The sequence below is a fragment of the Melitaea cinxia genome, chromosome 30 (assembly GCF_905220565.1).
Source record: "Melitaea cinxia chromosome 30, ilMelCinx1.1, whole genome shotgun sequence".
Taxonomy (NCBI): Eukaryota; Metazoa; Arthropoda; class Insecta; order Lepidoptera; family Nymphalidae; genus Melitaea; species Melitaea cinxia.
This window is the reverse complement of record NC_059423.1, coordinates 3,387,294-3,402,244: the sequence shown is the minus strand read 5'-3', so window position 1 is coordinate 3,402,244 and position 14,951 is coordinate 3,387,294. Positions and strand designations below refer to the sequence as shown.

Below are 14,951 nucleotides of genomic sequence, written 5' to 3'. Positions count from 1 at the left end.
AACTGGGTAAGTGGTATTTTTATATAGCAGGCAATTTATGTAGTTTTAATTCAAGTAATCATGCCTAATGTAAAATTTAATATTTGTATTTTGTAGCATAAATCTCATTTAAATTATTTTCTTAGATTTCATCATCTTTCAAGTCTACCCTCATTTTTAATATTTTTTTATTATAATTGTATATTTTAATATAAGTTAACCTACTTTTAAAAAATGATTATCTCCGCTTCTGGCTTTATGATTCCACGGCACTACTGCTACAATTTAGGTGCTTTCTTTTATAACGCAGTGCCGTGGATGTTTGCAAATAGTGCTGGAACGCTTATTTTTATATTTTGATGGCGCGTTCCAGGGTTCGACGTTTGGGTCACCAATTTTGGAAGTTTTCATCTAACCCTTTAACCCCAACGACGAGAGTGCACTCCGCCGGGTTTTGAACTACCCGTTCCTGCCGCCCCCGGTCGATAGCGGAATCTTGCCACGCGACTCCCGGGATTACCACCAGCACGGTGAACCAGGAGAGTACCTGAGCCGAACTGCATTTGGAGCTTGTGTGAATTGAGTTATCGACCCCGCCCATATACATACATTTTTTATCTACCTCACCGGGTTAATTAATTTAATAAATTTTTTTTAATTCATGGTACCCTGGTTTCATTTATATCTTTAATAGACTAGGGGAACAGTGACAATATAAGCGAGTTATTATAGTAGTTATTTTAACTATAAAGATTAGAGGTTAACTGGACTAACATTAAATTTATAACTAACGAGGATATGATTACACTTTTAATAGTTACTGTTTTGTATTTTTATCTTTACATATATATTTTAACATACTACAAAGGTGGAAAACAAGCGTACATATCACTTGATGTTAAGCGGAAACAGTAACAAATAAACGCCTGGAACACCAGAGGCATCGCAACCGCGTTCCCGACCCTACCCCCGATTTTGTCCAGAAGCTCTCTACCACATACACACAACACTACTTGATCGAGTTGTTATTTAGCTGTGATCTTCTGTTCGATTAAGGTACATATTTTCTCAGTCCATCTTGTCATGGGTAATTTTTATTTAATGTTTTATTGGATGTATGTATGAGGCCTTTATTTATTGAGAAATGCAAGTAAAGTATGTTGTTAGAACGAGTTAAGTCCTTAAACTGAGTTTAACATTTTTAGTTTATTACGGTAATTTAAATTGTAATTAAAACGATACGATCTCTTAATGAATTAATTATGTGCCGTTTTTGTGTTATTACTGCGTTTATTTAATGTATAATATGTTTAATAAATTATTTAATGTATAATAATGTATAATATGTTTAATGTATATAATGTTTGAACAAAATTGAGAATATAAAAGAACTAGTTGACTAGTATAGCCTGTATTCTTTTATCCTTTACATTAGACTTTTAGTAATAGATTAATATTGTTTTCTAATTTTTACGCGAATTTCACTCATTATAAAAAAAATCTGATTTTAGCGCGGTTTGTTACGTTTTTTTAGACGGCCGACGTTCCCGTGACCATGGTTGCTGTGAAGTATCCGAAACATCGGGCATCTAAGAAACTCAATAAACCGCGATAAAATTCGAAAGAGTTGTTTCATTATAATAGATTAATATTTATAATTGTGTTTGAAAAAAAGCCGACTTCAATTACATCGATTAGTAAACGTAGGTAGACGAAAAAATTGCCAAGTGAATACGCATTATTAGAGATATCTCAGAAACTGCTTGTCAGATCTCAATTAAATTTAAATGTAGCCACGTGACACGCTCCACTTATCGCTTAAGAAAAGTATCATCGAAGTCGGTCAAAACAGTAAAATTAAAAAAAAAACTCATCAAAAAAAGTGTGCTTAAGACCACACGACAGAAGTAAGACTTCTTTAGTTAACCTACCTCCTAGTAATATACGAAACGTAACTCTCTATCTTTCTATCTTCACTAACTTATATCTCCCTCTAAACTTCCGTTCACCTCGCCCGATCACACTTTTCGTAACGCTCTCGTCACCCATACACCAGCTTACTCTCCAAGTCAAGCGTACGTAAAGAAGTTTTACTTTAAAAATACATTCGAATTTAAACCTCTCTTTCCTTTTTCGAAGTCGGAGAAATACATTTCCAAATAACTCGTTCACATATACCTTACAACGTAATGTACCACAAATATGCACAGACATTTTTTTTTATGTCACTAGGTGGGCAAACAAGCGTACGGCTCACCTGATGGTAAGCGATTACCGTAGCTTATAGATGCCTGCAACACTAGAAGCATCGCAAGCGCGTTGCCGACCCAATCCCCAATCCCCCTGGAGCTCTGGTCACCTTACTCACCAACAGGAACACAATACTGCTTGAGAACAGTATTATTTTGCTGTGATCTTCTGTAAGCTCGAGGTACTACCCCAGTCGGGCTGCTCTATATTTTGAGCAGGAAATTACTGCTGTGCCCTACCTCAGTTTAACATAAGCTAAATAAAGGTTAGTGAGTACAAAACCTCAACAAAAACAATTATTAAGTATGATTAAACATTGTTTATGTTTTAAATCTCGTGATTGTCTTCGTTAAATGAGTTATTAAAATATTTGCTTTTACATAGATAAAGGAAAGATTATAATCAATAACTACAATAGCGTATTACAAATAGCGCTTATAATATTAGTTTTATTTTTTTTTAATTTTTTTCACAACTTTTGTCGAAGTAAAACTTCTTATTCCCCAAGTCAATCGCGCGTAAAGAGGTTTTACTTCAATAGCCGTAGTCTATGGATGCCTCCAACACTAGCATAACCATAAACGCGTTACTATTCTGCACCCGACCTTTCCCAGAGGTTCTCTACCTTACCCACCACAGGAACACAACACTGCTTGAGATCTGACCGCTATGTCTGATATTCTGTAAGGTTGAACTAATTCCTCAAACGAACTACTGTACTGAACAAGATCTTAAACATTTGCTTGTTACCTTAGTACTTTAACTGACGTAATGTGCAGAGTGTCTAGTGCGAGTTTTGTTTAATCCGTCTCGCAATAACGGGCGTAAATTTTAACTTCATTTTGTATGGGAAATTCGGCATTTCAATCTAGTTCTCGTTTTTGCCGCTAGATGACTCTGTATCGATTGTATCGTATACTATTCTTTATCGTCTAGGCTGCACTATATAAATTTCCATAGAAAATAATCTTCACGTATTAACGCGTTTCTGTCATGTTTCTGTGAATAAAACTCGCACTAGGCACTCGGGCGTCTATAAGCTGCGTTAATCGCTTACCATCAGGTGAGCCGTACGCTTGTTTGTTGACTATCCTTAAAATTTATCTCCATTCGGTAAGAAAAACATTCATAGCTTAATGAAGCTGAAGTATCGATATTTGATTTATCATTTGATTTTTTTTAGTATATCAATCAACGTTTTTTTTTAATCTTAGCAAGCATTAATATACGAGTAGCTATATGACGTCATATTTAATTCAAAATGGCACCCTTATGAAAGTTACTTGAATTAAATTTAACGTGTCGTATTGTATCAATTGCGAGAACTTGATTAGCACACCTTAAGGTATACAAATAAATTATTTTAAGCCGTTTTGTTTATAGTAACTCGATAACTATGTTAAACATAAACTCACGTTTAACGGCCGGTTTTCACAATAATTCTGTCTGCGATTCCAAGAGGATGAAAGAAACATATTTTTTTGGGACATTACACAAATCATATAAACTTTTCACACACTTACACGTAGTTTTGAATATTTCCACTTACCTGATCGTCATTCTCGTCCATAAAACTTCTCTGTAACCATAGCTGTAGAAAATTGTTCGTCCGGTTTCCAGAAGCGTCTGCGAACGGTCCGGTCAGCGTGATGGATACTTTGAAATCGCTATTAGTTGATTTGAGGAAGTATTCTGAAACAATATTGCGACTTAGAATAGATTTATATTTATAGAAATAGTAGTCAAGATTTTTGGCAATGCGCTGTATTGATAAGGTAAGTTCGGGAAGATTTTTTTTGAAGTCGGTCAAAAAACTAAGCTAAAGGTAAAATATTGACTTTTTTGGTCTGGTGTAATGGTGCGTAGTCTGTGTCGGCGGCTCCTAAACAGCGATGGTCGCGGGTTCGATTCCTGCTCGGAGTGGATATTTGTGTTTATTCAAATATTTGTTTCCGGTTTGGTTGTTAGTCCTCATGGGTCTCCCCACCGCGTCTTAGAGAGCTCATTAAGCCCGGTTGTTATCATGTATACTCATAGTATGGAATATATCCGCCAATCCGCAATAGAGCAGCATGGTGGATTAAGCTTTGATCCTTCGACATGGGGAAAAAGGCCTATGCTCAGCAGTGGGATATGACATTATTACAGCCTATACAGTCCACTGTTGGACATAGGCCTCCACAAGTTTACGCCAAAAATAACGTGAACTCATGTGTTTTGCCCATAGTCATCACGCTGGGCAGGCGGGTTGGTGACCGCAGTACTATAGGGATATGACAGGCTAAAGCGAATTGTAAAAGACAGCGACCAATGTTTTAAATACTCTCCAAAGCACGATGGAAAGGCCCACCCACGCATATATTAAGACCAAAACCAAATATTTGTACAAAAGAGAACCATCTCTCCTACGAAGCCCTGCCTACCTTACTCACAACAGGGACACAACACTACTTAAAAGCAATATTATCAAACGAAATTACGCTTCTGCCTGTAATATCCCCATATATGAGAAGGATCAGTGCTTAATCCACTACGCTGCTCCACTGCGGGTTGGCGGATATATTCCCTACTATGAGTAACGATCGCTATCAGGTATACATGATAACATCCGAGACCGACGGCTTAACGTGCTCTCCGAGGCACGGTGGGGAGACCACAAACGAAATTGGGTAAGATATTTCCTTTTCCTGTGCCATACCTTTAATTTCTCCATTATTAACCGCCGTGTGTAACACCACGTTTGTTTTCTCTCTGTTCAACAGAAGTGATACGGTGACTAAAGCCCAGCAAGCTATAAGTACTGACAGCTTGACCACACGTAGGATTCTGTCCAGCTGTTAACAAAAAAAAAAAAATATTAAATGAAATTTGTTGACTAGTAAAATAGTGTTTGCTCGCAAACAAAAAAAAAACAATTTCAATTTAAATTGAGAAGTAATACAAAATTAAATACGCATTATTAGCGATAACTCAAGAAGTACTCACCAGATTTCGATCTGAGCGAAACCACATAACAACAACCAGCTTTCGTATAAAATAACCGTCAAATTTCGGTACACCCCGTAAATAGTATATCATTACAAGTGTGGAAAGGCTGTCATTGCAAAGAGTTCCGACAAATGTCTACCCGAGCCGAGGCGCAGCCGAAGCCGAGGGTTGACAGTCGGAACAAGTTGCAATGACGGTTCCGCACGTGTACTGAACGACTATTTTTAATACAGTTGCGAAAAAATGAAACAATTTAATAAAATAATAAAAACACAATAAACTTATTCAAAAAAACTAGGGTTGAAATTACTCATTTTGTGCAACAAACAACTAAACTCGCAAAGAAAATTTCTGAAAAATGGCGCCAACCGTAGAATATAAGCAGAGTTTTTTTTTCTTCACCCATTCTGGTAGGCAAAGGGAACTATGCCCATACAGCCAAGTCTTCAGTAGTAGTTTTTTATTGATATGAAATGAAAATGAAATTTAATGAGATGAAATAAAATGAAATCTAACCAAACTCATTCAATCAAATCATTAAATCTGATATTGAAACAAATTAGTAGCTTCTTTTTAGAAATATACGTATTTGCATGAAACATAAAAACTTCTATGAATTTTTTTAGTAAAAGCTTCATGGTTGGTTTTTTTTTAATAGACATTATTTTGACAGTTGGGAAAGAGAACGCACGAGTTCGAAAAAGGTAAAAATAAAGTACGAGTATGTAATAGCCCACATCCCGAACGCTATACGTCCCTGCAATACGCCACTTTTTGAGCAACTGTATATTTACTATATATTTGACAGTTCGCATGATAGGACCAACGTCTGTCGAGTCAATTTAAAAGAAATTGCAAAAAAAAAACGAAATTTACCTTTTTCTTTCGTAACGATCGTGTCTTCACAGATTCGCCTGGACCTGGCTCTTGCACTAATCTAGAACAAAATATTTATTATTAAAGTACCGTCATTTACTTGACTCAAAGGTCTTATCTGGAATGCAATTTACAATAACTGGACGATAATGCCGTAATGAATATTTTCCGCATTACAACTTTATAAGTCCAACCTACGTCAAATATGGCTAAAATTATTGATGGAAGTTGAAGTAGTCATTTACACTAAGTACATCTCGCTGGCGTATTGATTCACGGCCAGTTTTAATACTCTATCTATCTCTAAATTTGCTTACTAGAGATAGAACTTTGACTGTGTGAGTCTCCATGTATATGAATGTATGACATACGATATAAGAAATACAAAATATTCGTACCGATTTAATTTAAAACTTTATCTTAAAGTACACACTTGGGGAACTTGGGGAGGCCTATGTCCAACTGACTTCATTAATAATTTTTTTAACTACGTTGTATCACTTGTCGATGTAAATTCAAGATGGTTTTTTCGTTTGGCGACCAAAAACAATAAATTTAAGTTGAAAATAAAAATAAAACGATATATTCATGAATAAAATATGGTATCAAGTTCACAGAGTTAGCTAGAACAGAATAATTGTATGTAAATTTACCTGTTCTCATCCCTATTATTGGTGTTACTTCTTTCATGGGCATCAATGTCTCCGACAACGGGTTCCGGTACTTTAGGGTTGAATATATTGCGATCTCCTTCATTGCATTCCTCGCGTTCTTCAAGTTTACCTGTAACATAAGATTTATTATCATTTTAAGTTATATTTTTAATTTTAATAGTTTTGTGTTCATCTATCGACAACCGCTCTGTTGGCGCCTAAAACACCGATGGTCGCGTGTTCGATTCCCGCTCGGAGTGGATATTTGTGTTAATACAAATATTTATTTCCGGTCTAGTTGTTAGTCCTTGTGGGTCTCCCCACCGTGCCTCGGTTAGCAAGTTAAGCCGTTGGTCCCGGTTGTTATCATGTACACCTGATAGCAATCGTTGCTCATAGTAAGGAATATATCCGCCAACCCACATTGAATAAATAATAATTAATAGATAAAGCTTATTACTCGGTGCAGGATTACATAGTTGATAAAGATGTCTGGACTTAGTGACGCTGTATTTCATGCAACATGTTTCTAATTTTGTACTAAAACGCAGATTATATATAATTTTCAAAAGAGTAACTGCGGAGTTTCTTGCCGATTCTTCTCTGCAGAATCTACATTCCGAATCGGTGGTAGCTTTACTTCTACAAATATAATAATTGATTTTTAAAGTTTTAATTTGTAAAATGACGATTCGAAAGTGCTCTTGGAGCCTATTTGAATAAACTGTTTTTGATTTTGATTTTGATTTTGCAGCGTGGTGAATGATCTCTGATCCTTCTTTTACACGGGGAAAGAAGCCTATGCCCAGCTGTGGGATATTACAGGCTGAAGCGTAAGTACGGCAGGTAGAGCTCTTAATAATGCGATGCGATGTGAACAGTGGTGATAGAGTCCTGGTGCTTGGTGTTGCAGGTGTGCAGGCGACGGTAGCCGCTTACCATTAACATTCATTTGTATTCCTCACGAGTGGTATCGTAAAAAACGTGGTACGTAAAGTCTCTAATTGTATTCCGAACTCTTAGATTAATAGAATAGATGAAGTAAGAGTATTTTTATTATTTTAGGAAACGATCGAAATCAGACAAACGTTTGTTCATTAACATCGAAAATGAAATTTGTTTGATAGTCCGATATTAGAAACGCAAAAATCCTAAGGTTTCAAGAACCAGCCCAGCATCAGATTTGCCAAACATGTGTATGATCGTTTGTTTTATTGCTTTGATTTTTATCTAAGACTAGTGTGCCCGCGACATCGTCCGCATGGAATTTAAAAAAATATTATTGTTCAGTTCACAGAGTTACAAAATAAATAAATTTCTGAAATAAAAGCAGTCTATGTTACTTCTTATTACATCTGGTATCTGCCAGTAAAAGTCCCGTCAACATGGGCCCATCAATAGATAGACAAACAGACAGACAGACAGAGAGATAGACAAATATTCTAAAAACGTTATTTTGCTATATGTACCGTGTATACACCTATATGCATATAGTAAAAAGCGGTTATTTTAATATTACAAACAGACACTCCAATTTTATTTCTTTGTATACTCTTGAAATTAATTCTAGTTTTCCCAATTAATAAAATTAGTTTATCAGCGTGACATAATATGTTTGACTATTGTTAAAATTAATAAATGGTGATTTATCGTTTGTGTAAAAAATAAAACTATGATTCGTGTGTAACAAGGACTGATTAGTTTGTATTAGTATTTGGTTAGGAGTTAGCAGATACCTATAATACGTCATACGTATGTAGAATCGTGCGTCTGTTTTTAACCGACTTCAAAAAAGGAGGAGGTAATTCAATTCGACCGTATCTATATGTACAAATATTTTTTAATGTATTTTAGGGGATAACGTCGGCGTTTATGAACCGATTTTGATAATTCTTTATGGTGGAAAGGAGATATCCTAAGTGTGGTACCATGATAAGGAAACCAGGATCTGATGATTGGGTCGCAGAGAAATCGATGGAAACCCACAAAAATCCGCATAACTTTTTACTGGGTCTACCGATTTTAATAATTTTTAATTCATATTTAAATTTCATCTAGATCTGATTTACAACTTTTGGAGTAATCCTTGATAATACGTATTTACTTGACAATTTTTTCGTCTACCTACGTTGTTTACTTGTCGATGTAATTGAAGTCGGTTTTTTTTCGTTTGGCAGCAAACACAATTATATAGTGTTAATTTAAGAAGATGATAGAGCAGTAGGTAAGTTATTATTGAAAATAATATAATATTCCCGGTGTCATAAGTATATTTTCTTTTTATGTTTACGTTTTTTACTGAATATATCTGTACTTAAGCTTTTTTTATAACATATTTGTGATTTGTACACAATTATATATGTGAAATTCATTACAATAGTGCTTCTGTCTTTGTGTTTACTGGCTTGATTGTTAGGTTTAATGGGTTTCAGTTATGGTAGCGATAGATTGGAGAGTTAACATGGGTGTGTTATTAACACTAAGCTAGATAAGGGATTTCCATAGTGGTCCATTTTGAACCCTTGGCGTGAAAATCGGTTTTTCAGGGGTGTATTTTAAGAAATTTGTGTTATTTCCTTTTTTGTCTAATATAGATAGATCTAATGTATCTATCTTTCTCCCTCTCTGTGTGTGTCTCTGTCTATTTTGTATCCATTAGGAAAATTAAAATATTTTTTTAAGTAATTTGGCTAAGTGGGACTGAGGTATCAGTTCATTTTGAAAAAGTTCCAGCCCCCTTATCACAAGCTGAGGCAGTAGAAAAATTAAATTAAGTATTTCAACTTACCATGATGTTGCTCATATAGTTGTTTGAAGGGTGCAAGCGCGGGGTCGTACTTGATCGCGTCAGGCAGCTCGACCCACACCTCCAGACTCCCGGGAGTGAGGTCACTGCACGACACCATAGAATATACACTGTTCCTGTCCTTTCTCTTCTTCATTTTACCGATTTTTGTCATTATACCCGCCATTTTTTACTTTTCGTCAATTCTACATTTCATTTACTTTATGATTGAGGTATTAATGTCCTTTTTTTAGTTCTGATTTTTTTTACTATTTTTTTTACTTTTATTCGAAAACGTGCTGTTTTGATTAAAATTATATAAATACCTGCATTAAATAGACGTTATTTATTCGTAGATAAAATTTCAATAAAAATGTTGAAAAGCTAGAACTTTCTTGTAAATTAAGCTGTAGGCATTTAAGTCAATAAATTTAGTTAGTGTTTTATTATTTGTTATCAACTGATGATAATAAAGTGAAGAAGTTTTAAATAGTTACTGTATTATCTATATATCTATATGTTATATATATGTACTGTATATACTGTATTATCTATATATCTATTTATTATCTATATATTAATACGTGAAGCAAAAACTTTGTACCCCTTTTTACGAAAATTGTGCGGACGGAGGAGTATGAAATTTCGTACACTTATAGTTTATATAGAGAAGGAGTGCAGAATGCTAATATTTTTTAAAAAAATTGCATAAAAATATCTACATTTGATCAATAACAAAAAAAAAAAAAATTACACACACTACCATGTATTTGACACACACACGCATGTTATATTATTTTGTTGATTGTCAAAGTTTGTAGTCAAATTGAATTTTTTTAAAAAAAGGTTCGTTATTTTCATTATTTTTTTTTTATATTAATATAATAGTATATACCTATTAATACGCTAAGGTTAAGATGATTGCCTCCCTTTTTAGAAAAAACCTCACAATTACTCAACATAAATTATATGTCATTTAATTACTTGCTAGGTATCCATAACTAAAAAAAATATTATTGCTTTTGTTTTTGTAAATTAATTAATTACCAAAATTTAGTGCGAATATTCCCACGGCTCTTGCTAGTGTTAATTATTTGATATGTTTTATTGTTAATTATTTTAGATGATTATTAAAAAAAGTAAACAATTCATTGTACAATTTTTTTGTAATAAGTATACGTTTATTAGAAAACGAAATTATTACTTTATTTTCATATATATGCATTTTTTTAACATAATTTACACAGGTACATATTAACCGATCTGATGCAGTGATTCGTGGTCACCTGAAACACCGACGGTTTGCGGCTTCGATTCCAGCTCCGGATGGATATTTGTGTTTGTACAAATATTTCTTTCCAGTTTGGATATCTTGAGGGTCTTCTCGCTGTGCCTCGGAGAGCACGTTAAGCTGCCGGTCCCGGTTGTTATCATAAATACCTTTTATTTTTTTTTACTCATAAAAACCGCAGCAATGCAGTGTGTTGGATTAAGTTCCGACCCTATGAGAAGGGTGGGAATGGAGAAAGAGGCCTAAGTCCAGCTGTCGGTTGTTAAACGCCAAATAGTGATCGTGATCGTGATTTATTTTTTATCTTATAGCAGACGAAACCGAGTGTCAAGTATAGTTAACATAAACATAAGTAGAACTTAGGAAGTTAGTTCAAAATTTAGGTCAATTGGAAATTGGTGAGACTTTTGAAATTCAAATTTTTGTATATTAAAAATAATGATGTCATTTTAACACAGAAAGAGTGACGTAGATACGTCATTATTTTTGTTTCAAAAGCACTGTGGTTAAAATCAGCCGGTTCAGCTTTTCTTTTATAAATTTGTGACTTTGTTAAAAGCATAATCTAAATAAACTATGTTGTTTAGTTTCGTCGTCAACGGTACATAACTTATTTGTTTTGTTTTCAATTTAGCAACAACATGAGGAAAACAAACTTAAAATCTTAACAATTACGTATTTACTATAAATTATTATAGAGCATATATTATGAAATATATAGTATTAGAGAATATGGCCACCCCTTCTCTTTCTGTGGGTGTCGTAAGAGGGACTAAGGGATAACACAATTCCACTACCACCTTGGAACTTAGAAAGCCGACCGATGGTGGGATAACCATCCAACTGCTGGCTTTGAAATACACAGGCCGAAGACGGGCAGCAGCGTCTTCGGTGCGACAAAGCCAGCCCCGCGGTCACCAACCCGCCTGCCCAGCGTGGTGTCCATGGGCAAAACACACGAGTTCACGCCATTTTTGGCGCGAACTTGTCGAGGCCTATATCGATCAGTGGACTGCGACAGGTTAAAGAAAATAAAATTGAAATCTATCCAATTATTTACTACAAATTAAAACTCTACCTACCAATACACCGTCCTATAGACATAAATAAACTTCCACACACATACACACATGTTTCGCTCATAAAACACACGCCTTATATGTTCACTGAACACAGAGAACAAATGTTCACGTGCCATATTTCCGATTATAACATCACGCGTACAGAATATAAATAAAAAAAAAAATGATAGTCACGATCTAAATAGGTTGCATGACTAATTTGAATATGTATACAATTGTACTTGGCCATTCTATCTATATATGTATACTACGGTAAGTATAGCGCTAAAGCTAGCCTTTCTTATGCAATTTGTATATGTTAAACTCATAACTTTTGTCTCGGTGAATCGATTTTATTGGCTAGCTGGCGCTTGTCGGTCCCACTTAAATTTTATATAGATCTTTTCCTTTTCATATAGAAGTTTTCCCTAATAATTCCTATTTAATTATAATGAAAAAAACTTTTTCGAATTATATCTCGGCTTATTAAATTTTTAAACATGCCTCAAATCTCAGTCCTCCCGTAACCATGGTTGCTGTTAACCGCGATAAAATCCGAAAAAGTTGTTTCATGAAATTCGCGTAAACATTAGAAAGTTTGAATTTAGAAGTTTTGGCGTATATGCGCCGATGCACTATGTTCTAATAAATGACGCTGTTTTTAGTTAAATATCAAAATACTGAATATTTCACGTAAATAGACTACTCAAAAAACTACCAACGAGTAAGTAACATAAAAAAAATTAATTAAATATTAATAATTAAATATAATAATTAAATTCAAAAGTTTTAATGTACGTTTGTTACTTAATCATTTACGGAAATCGGTTTCGATGCAATTTGTCACAGATATAAATCAGTTTGAAATAGCAGGGCTACTTGGTAAACTGGAAAAACATAGAAGTTGCAGGTAAGAGCTCACTGTTGTCTACATATACAGGTTGCTCACTGAAAATCAGTGTTGGGGCAAAGATGTCTCAACAATACTGAGTGGGTCCGATTGGTGACATCACAAATTCATTTTTTTTATTTATTTCTTTTTGCGTAAAGCTTTGTATTTTAGTATTAGGATTTGTATTAGGATTGAATTTTGTTGAATTTTATCTTACATAAGCAGTGTTTTGCTACCAATATTTTTTTTAAACTAGAAGCTACTTGATAGCGATCATTACTCCTAGTAATATATTCGCCAACCCGCAGTAGAGCAGCGTGAAGCTGCGATCCTTCTCCGACATGGAAAAAAAGGCCTTTGTCCAACAGTGGGATGTTATAGGCTGATTCGTTTGTTTATTTCTACTGCAATGATTCTACGGATCTTATCGTGATTATTGTTTAAATATCTTCTGGATATTCCGGAATTCCTGCTGCTGCTAATCATTACAATCATTTTGCTGTCTGTATGCCTAGATTTTTAAAACTACGCTACTAATTTTGATGCGGTTTTCTTTAGTAAATAGAGTGATTACAGAGGAAGGTTTATATATATATAACACATGCATAATATAGTAAAGGAATACTGATAGTTTTTGCAACCGTGTGAAGCCGGGGCGGGGCGCAAGTTTTGTTGTAAACAGATAACTCGACAGTGACCGTTGTGCTAACTGCCTAACGGCAGGTTGAAGTAATTACATCCTTCGTAAATTGACGAAATTTTCTGCGTTATTTTCTCAATTTGTCTTTCCGCAAAAGCCTTTTTCAAAGTATTAGGATTAGGAAACTTAAAAAAAATTAGTCAAATCGGTTCAGCCATTTTTGATTTATTATTTTATTAGTTAGATATACAGGAAAGCATGCAAGTATGCCGTATCATATTTACTATGGCGCTAGTAAGATGATCTCTTGTGGAATCGTATCCTAGGCATTTTGAACTTTATCTAGATCAAATTTGAGTCTAGAATCCAACGTATGAACTAACTGCGTGGTGAAATCTCATATTACAGTCAGCTAGTATTGATAACACAGCTACTTAGTTGAAAATTCTCATCCCACACATCATATCATTAATTATTCATCATGAATTTATTTACTTACTAGCTGACCCCGCAAACGTTCTTTGGCCATATATTTTATTAACCTTCTCAATCCCCCCCCCAGAACTTAGGGGAATGAAAAAAAGATGTTGTTCGATTCTCAGACCTACCTGCATATATGCACACAAAATTTCATGAGAATCGGTCAATCCGTTTTGGAGGAGTTTAATTACAAACACCGCGACACGATAATTTTATATATTTGACTAGTTGTGTCCGCGTGGAATTAAAAAAAAATATTGTTCAGTTCGTAGAGTTACAAAATAAATAAATTTCTAAAATAAAAGTTGCCTAAGTTACTCCTTATTAAATCAGCTATCTGCCAGTGAAAGTTCCGCCAAAATCGGTCCAGCCGTTTCAGATATTAGCCCAAATAAACAGACAGACAGACAGACAAAAATTGTAAATAAATGCTATCTTAGTATACGTACCGTGTATACATCCATATGCATTTAGTAAAAAGCGGTTATTTCAACGTCTGTACGAAGTGCTCCAGGTTAGTCTACTAGATATACTTCTTACAATTTTAAAAATTTTGAGAATCATTTTGACAACGCGATGGTGAGTGATCACAGTAACTGAGTGATAAGTAATGATACTTGAAAGCATATATACCTATATACTTTATATCAACGATCTGATAAGAAAAAAAAGTACAATAACAAAGTCGAAAACTTAACGACTTTTAAATTAAAAAATAACAAAAACAAATCATCTTCATATTCGGGTTCAATGTACTCGTAACCAGTTCGTACTGGTCAGAACCAGTTACATCTAGTTGATCGTAATATTTAATTCAAGCGAAAATAAGGTCTTAGCTTAAGATTTTAAGGACTTAAATTGTGTATAGTGTATCAAATATAGTTTTCAAGCGAACTTAGTAGTTATTTTTAGTGAAAGAAGGCTTAAAATTCAAATTTACAGTTTGGGTAATATAAGATCTTGTATACTTGGATTAGTTTTTTAGCAGACAACATTAGCAAGTCTGTGGATATAACATTTTAGTTTTATCTAGAGCTAGACGTCCTACCCGGTTTC

The 14,951-nt window shown here is 34.4% G+C and overlaps 1 protein-coding gene across 1 annotated transcript in view; it reads right to left on the bottom strand.

Moving 5' to 3' along the window:
* Positions 1–14,951, bottom strand: part of LOC123668099 (P protein-like) — a 52,969-nt gene that overhangs the window by 23,127 nt on the left and 14,891 nt on the right. The window contains exons 2-6 of the mRNA XM_045601893.1: positions 9,535–9,830; positions 6,747–6,876; positions 6,094–6,154; positions 4,928–5,063; positions 3,779–3,921 (exon numbers count right to left, since the gene is read on the bottom strand). Coding sequence (XP_045457849.1) covers positions 3,779–3,921; positions 4,928–5,063; positions 6,094–6,154; positions 6,747–6,876; positions 9,535–9,718 — 654 coding nt within the window. The 5' untranslated portion in view covers positions 9,719–9,830. The remainder of the gene's footprint in view (positions 1–3,778; positions 3,922–4,927; positions 5,064–6,093; positions 6,155–6,746; positions 6,877–9,534; positions 9,831–14,951) is intronic.